Source organism: Acanthaster planci, linkage group LG13 (assembly GCF_054643075.1).
Source record: "Acanthaster planci isolate LZ-2023a linkage group LG13, COTS_SCS, whole genome shotgun sequence".
NCBI classification, from domain to species: Eukaryota; Metazoa; Echinodermata; class Asteroidea; order Valvatida; family Acanthasteridae; genus Acanthaster; species Acanthaster planci.
In genome coordinates this window covers 11,904,284-11,921,067 of record NC_141789.1, presented here as the reverse complement: position 1 = coordinate 11,921,067, position 16,784 = coordinate 11,904,284, and the positions used below count along the sequence as shown (strand labels likewise).

At 41.6% G+C, this 16,784-nt stretch overlaps 1 protein-coding gene across 5 annotated transcripts in view; it reads left to right on the top strand.

Moving 5' to 3' along the window:
* The window catches only part of LOC110983110 (adipose-secreted signaling protein-like), a 50,348-nt gene extending 33,773 nt beyond the window's left edge, over positions 1-16,575 (top strand). For 4 of the 5 annotated variants that reach the window (XM_022242070.2, XM_087144637.1, XM_087144638.1 and 1 more), the window contains exon 4: positions 10,903-16,575. In XM_022242070.2, the coding sequence (XP_022097762.2) occupies positions 10,903-11,012 (110 nt within the window). In that variant the 3' untranslated portion in view covers positions 11,013-16,575. Of the gene's footprint in view, positions 1-4,833; positions 4,892-10,902 lie in introns of all 5 variants that reach the window. The other variant, XM_087144636.1, reaches the window with a different exon arrangement.
* The last annotated feature ends 209 nt before the right edge of the window (positions 16,576-16,784 follow it).

Here is a 16,784-nt window from a genome sequence, read left to right as displayed (position 1 = left end):
CTTGGATCGCTTTTGCAGTTCTCTTCTCCCCCCTCTTCCCTTATGACATTTAAAGATGTGTCGGATATTTTGAGGCTCCCTGTCTTTCCAGCTTCCTCGCAGTCTCTGTCCACTCTAAGGCACTACGTGTGAGTGTACTCCCGTCAGTCTGCATGTTGCTTCTGAGAGACATTTGTCTGTGTTCTGGCCAAACTAAGGCCATGAGATCGGTTTGTAAGAGCCCACCGTCACGTGTTGATTTTGTGTGATCACCAAGTGTTCAAACCATTCAGAGGTTATAAAGTATTATTTTTTTTATATGGAATGATCGCTCTCAGGCACCTGTGCACAGTCCCTGCGCAAGACATTTGACTCTGGGATTAATGGTGGAGCAACTATACTGTACACTTGCAATGTAATGTGCCGTTCTTTGACCAGAAACTCTTGGTTCTCAGTCGATGTAAATGTCTACATATACATGTATATGTTTTGGCTACTGAAATGTGCATGCTTCCAACCGATTGCAAAGATGGGCTCAAAAACATGGGTTCATATTAAAATGATCTTCGATTTTTTGTGCTGTACATTAAGCGCTGGGAAGAAAACCCCACAGCGGTGCACCCTGACAAACACAAGTGGAACACACTCCTGATAATGCACCTTAATAGCATCACTGTAAAGGGTCCTGCCTGAGGACATTTACATCCCCCCCATAAGGTTCAGATGTCAAACACACTCGGGAGATCAAGGCAGGTTCACCATAATGTGCTACTTTGAGACAAATACATGTATCCGTATGAACAAAAGTGTCAGACATTCAAGTGTGTGAGATGGAGTCTTCTTAAACATGTTCAAATGCAGAGTACCCCACGCATTTTGAGAGTTCTCATATATTCGTACACTCCTACTTGCCCCAGTTTTCTAGGTGAGACTGTCCGGTATTTCAGGTTGATGAATGCACTGTTATTGCTTTTCAACGTCAGAAGGTATGAACCTGGAATGGACCAAAAAAAAAAAAAACCATGAAAGCGCCTGATCCATGATCCTGAGAGAAATGCCCCTGGCATGGACAGTGAACACCGTGGGGAAATCCAGCTACATGTATTTGTGGCGCATGCATCGCGCTGAGCACTCATCAAGGCTCGAAAAAAATCCTTTTTTTTTTTTTTTTCAAGGGACAGTCATGTGGAAAAAGAAGGAGAAATGTCACAGTTTAAAATACGAGTGGTGTTTGCACAAGATATGGCATCTCCAGATGGCCGGAGGCTAAAGATTACATGCATGCGTATTACGTGCAATATGCATTGAAATCTCACTCTTTTTTTCCTCAATAGTTGTCAGACCTGCGTACAGTAACTCTGTTTTCCTCAACGTAATACAGGCTCTCTTGAGATACATGTACATACACAAGGAAGCATGGATCCCACAAATCCACCTCGTACATGAATGTGTACGGTATGTGTAGGTGGGTAGCTCCTCACAGTCATTCACGTAGAGTAACTTTTTTTCACTAAAATGGTCACCTTCTGCAAAATGAAGGTTTGCTTGTTTTTGTTTTGTAACCCTCAGCAACAATTAATTTTCATAGTCTGCCTGTGTAGCTTAATTTTTTCCACCTAGCTAGCAACAAGCAGTTTCTATATTTGAAGTATATAGAGAGAGTGTGCCACTGCAGTCACCTCTAATTCTGGTTGCTAGGTCGATAATCTATCCAGTTCGTAAGTGACTTTGTCACGAAGGCAGACACGCCATGATTTGCAGGCTTTCATTGGACAATGGCTAAAGTTACACGTTAACTTCCCGTTCCATGGTTCCATGTAAACGGCGATCAATGCATGTAACCCTATGTGCAGTGCACGTGTGCAGTAGGCGTGGTTTAAACTGAAGTGATGTCACACTTACGAACCGGATTGACTCATGGTACATGTACATGAGTGTAGGACCTGTACATGTACGCTTTTTATAGCGGATGCCAATCAGAGGGTGTGGTAATACCACATGACCACAAGGCTTGCTGATGATTGGACCACATTGGTATAGGCAGGCGTGTCCTTAGCAATTGAATTCTTTACCAAATGGAACCGGTATGGTCACTATGAGTGCCATGCATGGTTGTCATTATCATGTTAATTCAACGATGAGTGCTAGCTCTGCAGTTTTCTTGTACTTTCTGCCATTTGATCAAAGCCTTCAAGGCTTGCCCACTGTTCAGAAACTCTGCACGGTGTCGTAGTCTAAGTCTAAGAAATGGTTCGCACCACAGTATCGTCAGAATTGTTACATATTGTGCATGTACATGTACCTGTTTAAGATACAGATTTGCTGTCCATATTCATTTCTACAGAAGAGAGAACTTTCCATGTGAACGAGCGAATGAATGTCTTTTTTTTACCTACCCCCCCGTCTCTTGCTGAATGTGAATGGATGTGGTCTGTTAGACCATTTCCACATGGGCCCTGTCAAGACTGTACTGTACTTGTCATTTCCAAGCACAGATAGCAGTCCTCTGATTTCTGTGCCCATCTCCAAAAAGTACCTACCGGTACTGGCATTAGGCAGGGAAATAATCTTCTAGGAAATCGTTGCATGGTTGGATGGATTGGATGGGGGAGAGGATATCACAGTCAGATCAACAATTTGGTTCATTAGATTGAGGGGAATGGAAAAAAGTTAAAGGGTTAGAACTGGTTCATGTACATGCATGTATGGTGCAGTACATGGAACGACAGTACACGCTTTTGGTAATGTGCTCAATTTGCATCGTGATTGCTGACCCAAAGCTTCTTATTGAATCATTTTGGCAAATATTTCAAATAAGTTGTGACTTGTTTTTTCCGTAAAAAAATATCGTTGCTACTAGTGACCACTTGTTACTAGATCTGCGTGTGATTAAGTGAATTGCTTTTAAGGTACCACATGTACATGCACTCCAAAGTAAGCAAAAGACCAACACAAACATGGGAAAGTTGCAAAATAAATGATATCCTTCACCTGCATAGGAGTTAATCTTTTTTTTTCAGGGTGTCAGGGTGAACAAAATTTTTGTTTTGAAAGTTCTAATACACATGTGTACACAAGTTTTACGTATTCTTCCACATTCCAGGCAATGAAATTAATGGCACCTTTCAGTGCCCCCGATTTTATCAGCACCTGTATAGATTGTGTAAATTTCCTTTAATCTTTGCCGTGGTGCTCGGAAAACCTGCCCTCAGAAATTTTGTTTGCTTGTTTCTAACGGATGCGCTTGTTGCAAAGAAAACACCACCGCTCACCCAGACAAATGAGGTGTATTTCGGGTGGCAGTTGAGCGGAGAGAGTGTCAACAGCACGAATGGTCAATATTAGAGTGGGACACAACTTGAGCGCAGTGTACACACGCACAGCGAGACAGGGCTCACGAAGAAAAGGGGCTGTACGCATGTAACCCTAAAAGACCTGGGCTTTTAATGGGACCATCTCACAGCCGGGGAGAGGCAGATTCTGCCTCCCTAAGAACTCGACCGTCCAATGCCTAATCCTTTTAGAGCTTGGCATGTTTGAGGAAACAGTCATTATAAATACATCTGTTTAAGTTTCAATTCCATTTGACGTACATACGGTATATGGTTACGTTATGGCTAATTGAAGTTCATGGCGTCGGGTTCTGTCTGCCCGTATGCATGGAGCATGTCAGTGGCAAAAAAGTGTACATTTTAGGCTGACCTGGGAAATATTGGCATTTTGTGAGAATGGCATCTCTGATCTTCACAAAATTGGCGTCGAAGTACCGGTAGGTGTAATTGCAAGGCATTAATGGAAAAATGCCTGAAGGCTCGGTGCCAGGGGGGGGGAGAAAATGCATTGTGGCAACATCAGGGAAAATGTCAAGGGAGATTCAGCCTCTACCTCCCCTTCTGCCTCCCCTTCTGCCTCCCCGCTCGTTTAGGGTTAAGGGCTGGGGAATGCCAAGCTGTTGTGTGTTCTTGGTGGAGGAGAGTGGAATGCAGGCTCTTTCATGGATGATGTTGAGCTTGTTTCTGGCCTCTAGGTCCTTGCAGACTTCTCCGGCCATATTGTCATGCTCTGGGCTTCGAAGAAGCTTGCGGGCACCACGAGGAAAACAGGCCCACTTGCTGTTTGCTAGGGCTGTGTATTACGGAATTGACCGGTACTTTCACTAAGGTCAAGTTCCTGTAGAGCTGATGTCATTCTCCTACTTTTATAATTCAACAGCAGGGTGTAACGTCCAAAATTGGAACGGCCCTTTGTTTATAACCCCTCCTCAACATTATTTTGTTCAAATGATTTCTCCCTTTTCCATGTAGAGTAAACCAACACTGACCCCTTCATAAGCACTGCCGATATATCGATATGGGTTTGATATCAGTATCACCGATGTTAGTTATTTGGTAATATCGATATACATGTATCAAAAATATCGATACAAAAAATACGATTTATCACTATCGGCCAAAATACGATATCGGCAGTGCCTACCGCTTCATCGCTCCACCTCTCTGTATGCATGTACCACGTGCATGTTTCACGTATGCAGTTGACCCTCCCCCCTTCCAGGTCCCATCTACTGTAACCCCATCTCCTTCTATAGAAATAAGTCATCACTGCTGTTTGTCATGTTTGTGGTGTTGGTTTCTTTTCTTTCCACTTGCACAGACACTGTGACACACTTACGTACTGTTTCACTTTGAACACTCATGACATAACAGATTTTACAAGTTAACTTCAAGTTAAATATTTTTTCCCTCTCCTGAATGTGTTTAGTATTCACAAAGTCCCGTTGCAGAATCTTTTTCCCATTGTTGTAGCTCTTGTTTTTTTTTTGTTTTTTTTCCTGTTTGTGTTTGTGTGTCGGAGTTTCCCGGGATAGCGTCTCAGCCCTCTTCGATTTCTGTCTTTGACTTTTTAGATCCAGGTAGGTGTGCACGTGTTGTCAAATTGCAATTGTTAGTGTGGACACGCTCTATCAAATCCGTGCAAAGGTTGTTAAGTGTAAATGTTGACAGTTGAAAGGTACGTGCGTCCTTTTTAATCAGTGATTGTTGGCTCTTGTTTACTCAGTGACCTCCTGAAAAGTAGCCTGACTGGCATTTTGTAGTTTGCTTGGAGGGTCAGTGGGTATTATTGCACGAAAACCCAGTCAAATGGATGTCAGAAACTGACCAGATTTGTGAATACAGACAGCGATTACACATACTGTTGATGAATGGTCACGATAACACCACAGGAATGAGTGGCTTTGCAAACATTATGTGATGAATTTGGCCATGGGAGGCTGACTATTCAACAGGAAAAATGATGGTTATCATCAAAAGGCAGACGCCACACTGCCAGATTTATGGGTCAGAGTGCCCAATACGAGAAAGCATGTCGGTCAGAGTCCCTGGCTGCTTGTACAACTGAGGGAGAAAAAAACACAAAGCATTTTTGCCATCCTTTCAAGGCACATTGAAACATTGAACACGAAAACGCCTGTGTGGATATTTGGCATAAAATGCAAAGAAGAGGGGCGGGGGGTAGGGACACTTCCAATTGCCCTTGTGCCTTGGCTGGGGTTGATAGGGTGTGTCACACGCTTCCTTCGCACGGTTGTTTCATTCAGCCTTGCTGACCTGGCTCTTTCATCTGGTCAGCTTCACAGTCATTCCTATGGTCACCTTTTCCACCGCATCCTGTCCAAGGAATTGGCCGGCTTTCCTCTGCTTTTTTGTTCCGTTGCTTGTCGTCAGTTCAGTCAGTTGTCAAATGCATTGAGGTTGGTGTGAAGCGACTCAACCTGAAAAAAAGAAGGCATTTGCTAAGAAATTTTGATCAAGCTAGAGCAGGTTTAATTTATTAGTATAGCATCCGTGACTGTATAGTCGCCAGGTCCCTACGTATTTCACCACCCATCGTGACGCCTAGTTGGTTGAACAGTAAAAATGGCTGAATAGGGAACTGGTGACTGTACCATCACGAATATTACCGATACCATGCATAGCCAGTTGGTTCCAAGGCGCTTGAACCTTCGCTGTTGAAGTGTTGCAGTTCAAATACAGATTGTCCAATGCAGTTTCCATCCTCAGCCTACCTGTGTGCTGCATTTGCTGCTTTGTAATGTTACGGTGGGCTCTGACATGGGAAGAGTTCTGCATGAATGAAAGTTAAGCAGGAATTTGGATTTGCCGTTGTGTGGAGGCATGTGTTTTGGGGGCTGATGCACTAGTTAAGATGCAGTGTTTAACATGTGGCTAATGCTGTAAGAATTAACAAAATGTTGATGCAGGCTGGAGATATTTGTTTCGTGTTCGTTATTTGTCTGTGTTTTTTCCTGAGCCTTCAAATTTGATGCAGTGTTTTTGATTTGTTGTTCTCTATTCGTTGTCAGTAGACTAGGCAGCTTGGGTCGATTAGAGCAACGTGTACCGTTCATGTACTCGCCGGCAAATCGTGTGGTCACATGGCATTATGCTTTCATCATTCACCCCACCGTTCCAATGTGCTTATGCAAAGATGCCTCTCAGCTTCGTGCTCACACAGTCTGTCCAGTCGGTCATTGCTCTGATCAGGTGCCATCTGGTTCTTCCACCCCCCCAAAAAAAATCAGAGTGAAACACAACAAAACAAGCTCTGTGACAAAATGTAAAGCATTTTTTTTTTCTTTTCTTTTCTTTTTCAGCAAATGATCAGGCGACTGGTCTCTAATTTTACAAAAGGATCGGTGTCTTGACAGCCAATGTTGGCATTTATTTTCGTCTTCAATCCTGTCCTAATTTACTTCATTGATCTCTAGAATTCCCAAATCAGCTTAGGGGGGGGGTAAAAAAATCCAATAAAAGGACTGATGGAAAGAAAGACGCGAAACAGATTCAGGTCGGTTCATACTGGGCACAAGAGTTAACCACAAATGCGACTTTGCAACATTGCTGGAAGGATCAGTACCATGCCTGTGCCCGAGTTCATGCGTTTCAGCTGCGGCAGATTGTGCAAGGATTGTATTTCGTGGTGTCAAATTTGCTTTGCATTTGCGTTTGCAGTGAACAGGCCCATGGGCTGACCCCCAAAAAAGGAAACTATGCTATAAGTTTGTATCAGTCTTGCAAAAAATCAGGCACTGACACTTTGCTGGAAAAAATATTGTATGTTCATGCACATGTAGTTGCTACAAGCATTTGGCAAAGTGACCGGGGAAGTCCAAAACACCATCCATGCCAGCCACATTGATCAGACTCATCAGGATCGTCAGTCTGGTGTTGTTTTGCTACACCAATTGCTGCCCCGCAGCCTTGGAACTTGTCAGCTTCTCTGAAACCTGATTACTTCTTTCTGTGCCGTCGGCAAAGGAAGAAAAAAAAAGGCCAGTGAACTCACAACCAAGAGTGATGCATGCGGTAAAACGCTCAACAGCGTCAGAAATACCGTAAAAGTTCAGCGTGCTCAGAAGAAACACGTAGAGATTTTTCGTTCGCGGATGACTTTTGTTGTTGACATTGAAGGTTTTTTCTATAGATGGGGTATTTGCTTTCTGGATTTTCTCAATTTGTTGTCAGAGCTGTTAGTGATTTATTTTACCGTTTATACATGTACGTTGGTGAGTGTCTTTTGTAGTTGATGTTGGAAAATCGTAACCTGGCTTGTATATATACATGTAGTTTTGTGGGGTTTTTTATCTTGCTGGTTTAAAGAACAGTTTATTGGTGGTTGGTCGAGTCCATTGTCAAAGCAGGTAGAATGTCCATGTATCGTACATTTATCACATGCACAGTGCTTACATATTGCATAAAAAGTGAAAGTGTTGGGAAAAAATTTCCAAAGGGAATGGCTGGTGTTGGGACTAATTCCAAGAATATAAGAGGTGCTTTGTCGTTTCAAGACTTCTTGGAATTTAATGTCTACGCCTATAGCACTTTAAATTATTTGCCACACTTTAATCAATTTAGAGAAAGTTTTTTCCAACCTGCATACTCTGACTTCTCATTGCACCTCTTGAAGTGTTGTTTTTTTCAATAGAATTCAAAAGGGCATACAGGTTCATATGCTATTTTGATCGCTGAGAGTAAACACTGCTTTCGTATGTGAGGCACCTTTAATGCTGATATCGGGGGATCTCAGATGAGAGATACTCGGTGGTCTACAGTCTTTGCAGTTTTTACGTTTTTTTTCATCACTTGATGCCACCTTTAGAAAATTGAAACCAATCTGCTTGGGTTCCCTTATTTTAGGCATTAACTGATAAAGAATTTACAAAGTGCAGTCTGGAACAGGAAACTCATCTGTAATTGCCGTTGGATCAATTTACAAAAACAATTAAACAAGTCCGTCTCCGCTCGAAGCATGTGGCAGTGCTGCAGTGCAGCGCCATAAATGATTTAAGGGATTGCATATCCAGATTGAGCCAATTGCAGTTCCCTCCAGGATAGAGGCTGTACGTATGATTTTCTGAATGCAGAGAATCCTGTTGATTGTTGCAAATCCTTCCCGACAACAAGTTTGGTATTCTGCCCGCGATGACCAGGACTTTTTTCCCCTGTCTTGTATGTTGTTTGGCATGACCTCTGGACATTGGGCATACCCACCCCTCCGATATCTCAATTATTAACGGATAAAATGAGCCAGCTAGCCGGCAACCGTTGTCCAGGCACCTGACCTGAATTGGGAATCCAATGGGGGGAGGAAGGGGAGAAAAAAAATCAAGAAAAAAGAGAGAAAGGAAACGTGTACCCACACACACAATGCTTGCTCGGTGTTTATCTCGGGCAAATTCGCATAGCTCGGGGGATCTTCACTTTCTGTCGAGGAGAAGAAAATCAAGTTGACCGGATTGCCTTGGATTCCCCGGGATTCACTTGTTTTTCTCCCGCAAACATCTGTCGCTTGCACAGTTGCCTCGAGATTAATTTGGCACTTAAGCGGCAGCCAAGGCAGGATAGCTTTAAAAGAAACTCTTGCCAATTTCCCCCCCCCTTATCTTTCCCTTCTGCCTTTCTCGCCATCTCTTTCTCCAGTTTGGGAGTTGGATATTTGATTTTGAGGGCAAGATCACTCTGAGGGATCACAGTCGGCAAGTCCATCATTTTACTTAAAATCGTTGGCACATGCATATCTGTAACTTCAAACCTCAACTCAGCTGTGAGAATGATCAGTCTAAACGCGCCGTATGTAGATGTACGTATTTTAGTCATCTCAGAATTTCCGTATGATTTGATGTCTTTTGCATGAAGTGGCAGCCCCCAAAATAGTAACAATATGGCGTACCGACAGAAGTCTTTACGTCCACGAAAATATTTCAGAATTGTACTCTTGATAAGTCTACACTTGCTCTCTGAACCTTTATCTGTTGTGGGTGTGTACTTCTGAGCCACACGTTCAGTCACGCAGTATCCTTAGTTAAGAGGGAGACCTAATTGATGAATTGCAGTATTTGACTTCAGTAAAACTCAGATAAATGGCTATCAGATTTAGACAGCACATGCCATTGAGAGATGGGGCAGAGGGAAGAAGTTACAAAATTGATGGAACGCTATCAAGATTCAGGGCAAGCAAAGGGGGTGTGTTATTTTTCAGATTGTCTCCTGTTATACAAGCATGCATTCAGCATCCACTTAACAAGGAAATACGCGTACGGTCCACTTGACAAGCAAACAGAAGATAGCGTCAAAAACTGACGATCTTATCCAAGCTTTTAGAGTGCCGGCGATCCTGATGATGACACGCACATGTGCAAAAGGGTCTTGCAGGGAGAAAGAGATGGGGGGGGTCATTGAAGATTAATGGAAGCACCCTATACATCTCCAGAGAGACCGTGCCGTTGCCGAGGGCTTGAATAATTGAAAGTGCAGCTGACCAGAATGTAGGCGCGTCGTCGAGGGGCACGCAGTGCAGCACTGCTTCAGTGCAAGATGGGCCAGAAATGCTTTGTTTGAGGTTACAAAATATATTGCTCTTCCCCAACATCAGATACACATGTACTTTGACTGTTCCCATGAGAGGTGCGTTACATTTTTTAAGATTGAAACTTCTTTGAGGTGTGAATTTTAATTTCTTTAATTTTTATTCATTTTTTGGGCACAAAATAAAGTGTAAATGTCTTGGTTTTGTGTTTGCCATCATGTTACACGTTAGAAGAAGAAAAGTTGAGGTTCAGGGGATAGAATGCTCCCTAGAATATTCTGCCCATTGGCAGTGTGTTAATCATGGGAGAGGTCATGGCACTAGACAAAGATGGCGGCTTTAGTTCTTGTTGCTGAGTGTTTTTCCTTGCACTTTCATGTAGTCGTAGGTACATGTAAGTACCACCATCTGTAATGAGTGCATGCCTTTGCGGATGCAGCAAAGGAGTTTTGCCGCCTTCATTTGCTTTTTGAGCACATGTTGCTGGAAAAAAAGTTCTAGAAGTTGCTTGACTGTCACCCAGTACATGTACACACGTGTACGTTTGTGGCTGGTTGTTTCCTCCATCATTGTTGATCAGTGTTTCATGGGCACTTGTGCAGTCATTCAAGCGTAATGTTCCGTAGGAAAGCCTGCGCTTGCTTTCTGCATTCGTCTATTTGGAGAGATGTTAAATACATACAGATGCATAGATGTATAGTTACAATACTTACATTTGCTGCAAGGGTGGATCTGGATTCATTGAAATACATGCAGTGGAGCACACAGGGTCATGGCACCCTCAACCTGTTTGAATTCCTGTCTTTTAACGAGTCGGGATCTGCCACTATGCTGCGTACGCCTCTGAAAATGCTATTTAATGAGTGCCTGGCATTTAGTGTAAAAATGTCAAAAACCCACTTGAGTACAGCGCTCATCCTCATTAGAGAAATCCTGATTGCTTGGAGCACTGTAAGCCTTGTGTGAGATCTTGTCTCCATGGTAACCTGATGTAATCAACCTTTCCCTCCTTTTTTCCCCCTCTTGTTCCTCCCCCCGCCCATATCCTTTCTGCAGGTAAGGACCAGGGCACTCCGCAAGTCAAAGAGGGCATCCAGACGATGTGCATTGAGCCGGATCCGTCGGCAGAGGAATCAGAAGGCAGCGATTGGACACCGTATGAATGATGTCACCGACCCCCCCTAACTAAACGTGACCTTTGCTGCCTCTTTCAAGAACCTTTTTTTACAGTTAAAAAAGAAAGAAAGAATTCATAAGGCATCTGTTTGCTCTTCAGTTGCATGTTGGTATTCTGTAAGGCAAAGGACTGACTGTTGGCACTGTGAAGTAGTAGATTTGATCTGATTTTGTCGGAACGTAGTTAAAAAATGCATAGACCTAAGGAGTAATTTGGTCTGAAAATTGTTTATGGAGACTTTCAGTCAAGTAGTTGCTATAGATACTAGTGGCCATTTTATTTTAGAACTGTTAGGATGCACATTCACAGAGGTCAGATGAGTTTGATTCATTCAAGAGTGTTCCATAAGAGATTTTGGAATTGGCACTCCCAACACCGTGACCAGTTCTCAGCTTGTTGGCTGACAATTGCAAACCTCAGAAGGACCCAAATCCATCAAAAAGAGACTGTTTCCCTCCAGGTAAAGATAAAGAAGTCTTAATTGTTAAAGACTTGGAATAGTTTCTCTTCTCCTCCATTGTTTTTCACAATGCATGTAGCATGCTGGACAAAATTGATGTCGACCAAGGTGGCATGGAGTGGTTCCTCCCGCAGCTCTGGGATTTAGTTATTCTCCTGTGGGTTTTTTTTTTTTGTGGTAAAGTCCTTGGAAAGCCAACATTATTTCAGATGGCACAAAACATCAATCCCATTTAATATTTTCAGCTCGATGACTAAAGGTGTAAACCAGAGCAGGTTGCCATATTCATTTAGATTTTTTTAGGAATTTTTAGAACTTTGAGGAAAACTGAAATTGAATTTGCAGACATATCGATTGAAAACTCAAAAAATAAATTAAGTTTGTATTCTTTTTTTTATTTAGCTGATCGATCTCTTGAAAAGCATTAATGCCGCACCATTCAGTCTGACCTTGTGTCAGGTTACACCAGTGAAGAGTGAGTTTGTATGGTTTGCGGAAGCCAATTTTCTTCTATTTCCCCTTGCCTCTCCTGCAAGTGGGACCAAGTGTTTGCAGTAAGGGTAACTTGAGACATCTTCACTGCACCCAGAGAGAAGGAACAGGTGAAATGGAAGACAGCATTGAATACATTATAAGAATGAAGCAGACAATTAGAGTCATAGTCAATTTTATTAATTTATTAATTTATTTTTTTACATTTGTGTCTTTACTCTTGACAGGTTGTAATTATACAACAAACATACAATGAGACACAAACTCAATTTCAAATCATCCACAGCGAGTTGTAGTTCTCGAGGTTTTTAATGTTTCTCACTCATGATATCCCTGAAGAAAGTTGGAATCTTCCAAGACTTCAGCAGACTTCTCTGCTGCCGTAAGTTTTTTTTTTTTTGGGGGGGTGGTTACAGTCACCTAGAGCTGTTTGAATTTCTGTAATTACCCATGCTGGAGGTAATGATTTGAGCACAGCAGATCAGTCTTTTCCCCGTCTTTCTTCCGCTCTGTGTTGCATGTTCTATGGGTAGATTTTTTTTATTTCCCGTTCAAGCCTGCATATGGCACCTGCAGCGGTCCGCCTGCTGACAGTTGTGAGAATGTTAAAATGTCATTGTACATGTACATGTATGAGTCGACATGAGCCAGGAGTCACCAGACAGAGTCCCCATTGAATTGCAGGCCCTTGATCAAATTTTGCACCGTGGAAATCAATTGGAACCATCAACATCTCCGCCCACGCTGCTGTCAATACTCATCGGGATGTCGAATCGTGTGGCAGAAATGGCCGTCTCTAGTGCATGCAAAAACCCGAGAGTAAGAAAAGCCAAGATTTCGTAATTTCTTATTTCATCGGGCTTGGTGGCATGTAGCCAAATGTTTATTAAAATGAGAGCTTTTCGGCATCTCATGCAGTGATTTTTGGATCTCAAAGAAAATTCCTGAAGATGCTCTGGGGGTAGCAAGTTGAATAAGTTGAAATTGAATTTTTCATGACGTGTTAGTCTACATGGAATTTTTTTTTTTTTTTTAACGATATATGTGTGTGGTACATGTACGGTATCTGGAATTTTCATGAGTGAAAGGTACTTCATTTTAAAGTGCTTTTCTCCCGTACTAAGCAAGGACGCTGTGCAGATTATCGAGACTGGTCCATTGTGCCCTTCTTGGAGACAGGTGTCTCTTCAGTGAACTGAGTCGAGCGAGAAAAAATTTAAACGTTACTTGTTTCCACTGCATACCATCATTAAGGTCTGAAGAGGTATCCATTTACTTGTATAGTGCTTCACAGAGGGTCTGCACAGAGACCAGCTGCAGGGCAACACGGTTGTCAGCTGTCGTCACAATGAGCCATTATTTTGCTTTAGTTGTAGAGTAATTGACCAGAGAAAGAAAACTAATTTGTCTATCGTATTGTATGAACCGGTGTCTTCAGTGTTTGTAGAAACTTTGTGCCAACTGTGTGGGCCAGAACAAAAGATATTTTGTGCGAATTCTATTGTAAATTTAGGCTCTAATGTAATATTTCTATTGTACAGAGAAAGCATAGAGATATGTATTATGTAGTGACTATTTTCTGGATGTCAGAATGCTTCAGTTGAAAGATATACTTTGGGACTGTACAGAAAGGCAAGAGGTTGCTTTTTTGAAAGTTACGCTTGTTACAAGCTGTGAGGTCGACCAGAATTTACTGCCACTGAATTGCTCTAGCTTAGAAACGGGAAATAATGAACTCGGTGTTAATGCATTTTTTAGGAAGTTCAAGGAACTTATCAATGCATTTCTTCGTTCACATGCATAAATCATAATATGTGACATGCTGGAGTGGCTTGTTGCCAAATTAAATAAATGTGATAACTAGTGACCACTAGCTTTTTATTCCTTGCCCGAAAGAGACTGGTTCCACAACTTGATGTGGGAAGTATGGATCCCAACATACATATGCTTTGATAGCTTCACGAAAACGCGTTGTTAACCAATTAGTTGGAAGTGCATTTGGTGAATGGTGTCTTGCAATTGGTTACACTTTGATGGATAGGGTATCACTGGGCTGTGCACCAACATCAACATTCATCAGACCTTGCCCAGACTTGTTTACTTCACAACGGTCAAAATTTGATCCAAGACACAGCCTGGTCAGCCAAAACAAGGGGAAAACATGCCACATTCCTTCTCATTATACCGCACATGATTTCTGTCTCAGCACTCTGGAGACATGTGTTGCACCATGCATGGCATTTTTCCTCAATCAAAGGCCATGTTTGCCTCATTCTCGGCCTCTACTCCTCCCAATGGAGGGGATTGACAGAATTAGCAAATAGAAACTGAGCTGGGCCGGGCTTGAAGTGATCCAAGAACAGTTTATTTAGAAGAGCTCCGGGAAACTGCCAAACTTGCTGGATTAGCGGATCTCCCAATCAAGTTTACTTTTGCCTGTGAAATGTCAAATGGCTTGCACTGCCTTATTTTGCCTGTTCACATCTAAAACTAAATGTGTGCGTTTTCTAATCTGCTGATGAATTGTCAAGGCATAGAAGTTCGTGTTTAGTGCAAAGAAGGCCCTGGTTTGTGGAAATCCGAGCATTTTCCATGGTGATGGACAAAATAAAGATTGTCTACATTCATGTGTTGCTAGCAAAATACATAAGTCCTGTGTTTTTAGTTTGACTTGCTTTGCAGTGGAAACTACCTTGCAATCAACTGTAGAGGGCGCATGTCAAACTCGGCGTTCCTGTTTAATATTTTAGGTGGCCACTTAATTCAACACACCACTGACGTTTTGGTTTATTGCATGTTGTCCTTTACCAACTTACACAAAAGAAATGTGTCCAGGTTTTTATGCCTCTGAAATAACTTTTGAGATGTCTGATCTATGTGTGAGATTATATAATTCTTGTATAGCTATAATAAACAATATTTATAGTTTTTATGAAACTTTCATTTGGCTTTGTGGACCTTGGATCAAATACTTAAGTTTGGAAGCAGTTAACAGTTTTTGAAACTTTTCAGTACCTGTTTGATTTTATTTTTATGAAAGGGATTGTATTTTGTGTGAATTGATGGAATTATGAATTTGGAGGATATTTTTCAAATCCATTTGGAGGATTTAGAAGTATTATGCTCATCTTTTGCTGGGTTTGAATCAAATATTTGTGAGATATGGACTTGAAAAATGAAGAAATAATGAATTCTCTGCAGAATTTGTCATTTGAAAGCAACAACCTGAGGTACTCGTATATTTCAAACAGAAATTGAGACATTCATTGAGATTTTCACTGCAATATGCATAGTTTTCTGCTGGTGTAGTGACTCCACTGGCAGATGCATCCTAGGCTGTGTAGATTCTCATTACAACTCTTTAGAATTTTGTACCTTGTATTTCTGGTGTGTGAGACTCTTTTTGAGGGCTAAAGTTGGCTCGCATTGAGACCCAATAGAGGGTTTGCTTGGCTGCCATCTTGCAGGCTAGTGCTTCTGTTCCACAGGGTATGCACAAAGGAGGTTTCCCTGTGGAACAAAACAAGTGCCCTGCAAGACAGCTACCATGCAAAGCTTCTGGTGCCACTGTTAAGCTGGTGCTGTTTGCCATTATGGTTGGGCAAAATGTAACCAGATGAGACGGTAATTAGGTATCAGTCACTGAAGCTGATTTGTGTTATCATCCAGCAATTTAAATAGCACAAAGCACCACCACGTTGATGTTTTTAAGGATGGTTTAGTTGTCATAGATGGCCATCGCTGGTCAATGGAGATAATTTCTTTTCTTATCATGTACACATCTCGACTTGCAAAGTGTCTCCCAAATTTGGTGTGCTTGACCACAAACGGAAGAATGTTTTTTCTCTAAGTGTTTAAAAACACCATACAGTACAAACGTGTATGTGTGAAAAGAGCTGAATGGTGTGTCCCCATTCATGAAGGAAAGTTCTCTTCATTTGCAACTGTTTTCATTTGCAACTTTACCAATATATTCACAATTAATGTTTCATCATGGTTCGATGAATTACAAAGTTCTGAGCACAGTGATGAGAGTTGATCACTTTTTGATATTTACATTTGATTAAAACTCAAGACCTCATAGAAATGTAAACCAAGGAACCAGTCAAATATTTTTCAAAAAAATTCCCCACAGATACAGGTGTAATGGCATCTGAAAAGCACGGAATTCTCACAGATTTTTTACAAGGAGACTGTATTTTTTGTCAGGTTTGCTGCAAGCACATGTACATGTAATTCCAATGAAATTTGAGACAGTTTGGAGTTTTTAAGGGTAAAATGAAAGTATTTACAAATGATAATCCACGAGTCAACAATCATACATTCATCATTTATCATTTGTGGTACAAACATGCACAGTCTTCATAAATGGGGTGACCACATGCTGGGTGGAATGGTTAAAATACGCATATCGATTACTAGCTCTGTATTGTATTTTTTGGTTTGTGGTCTTGGTGTGAGGCTGTCTGAAGCTCTTAGGTTTGCTGTTCCTTATCACTTCAGAGATCCTTTGTGCACAAGCCGTAAATGTACTGTTGTAAGGCATATTTGAATTGTTTTTTTTTTTAAATAAAAGGGTAAACAACAGCTGGCAGACTAATCTTGATTGCATTACTTTTTCTTTCATTGTCTTTTGCATCATTGGTGATGAAACAGGTCTCTTTCAGAAACATCAAACAAACCAAAACATTGCTGTAGAAATGTTCACACTTTGGAAGTCTGAAGATTATAGTCTTGTTGAAATAAAATTTGGTGAACTTAGTTTCACTACAGAATTGTTTAAATATTTGACTTCAACAAGAATGCAGC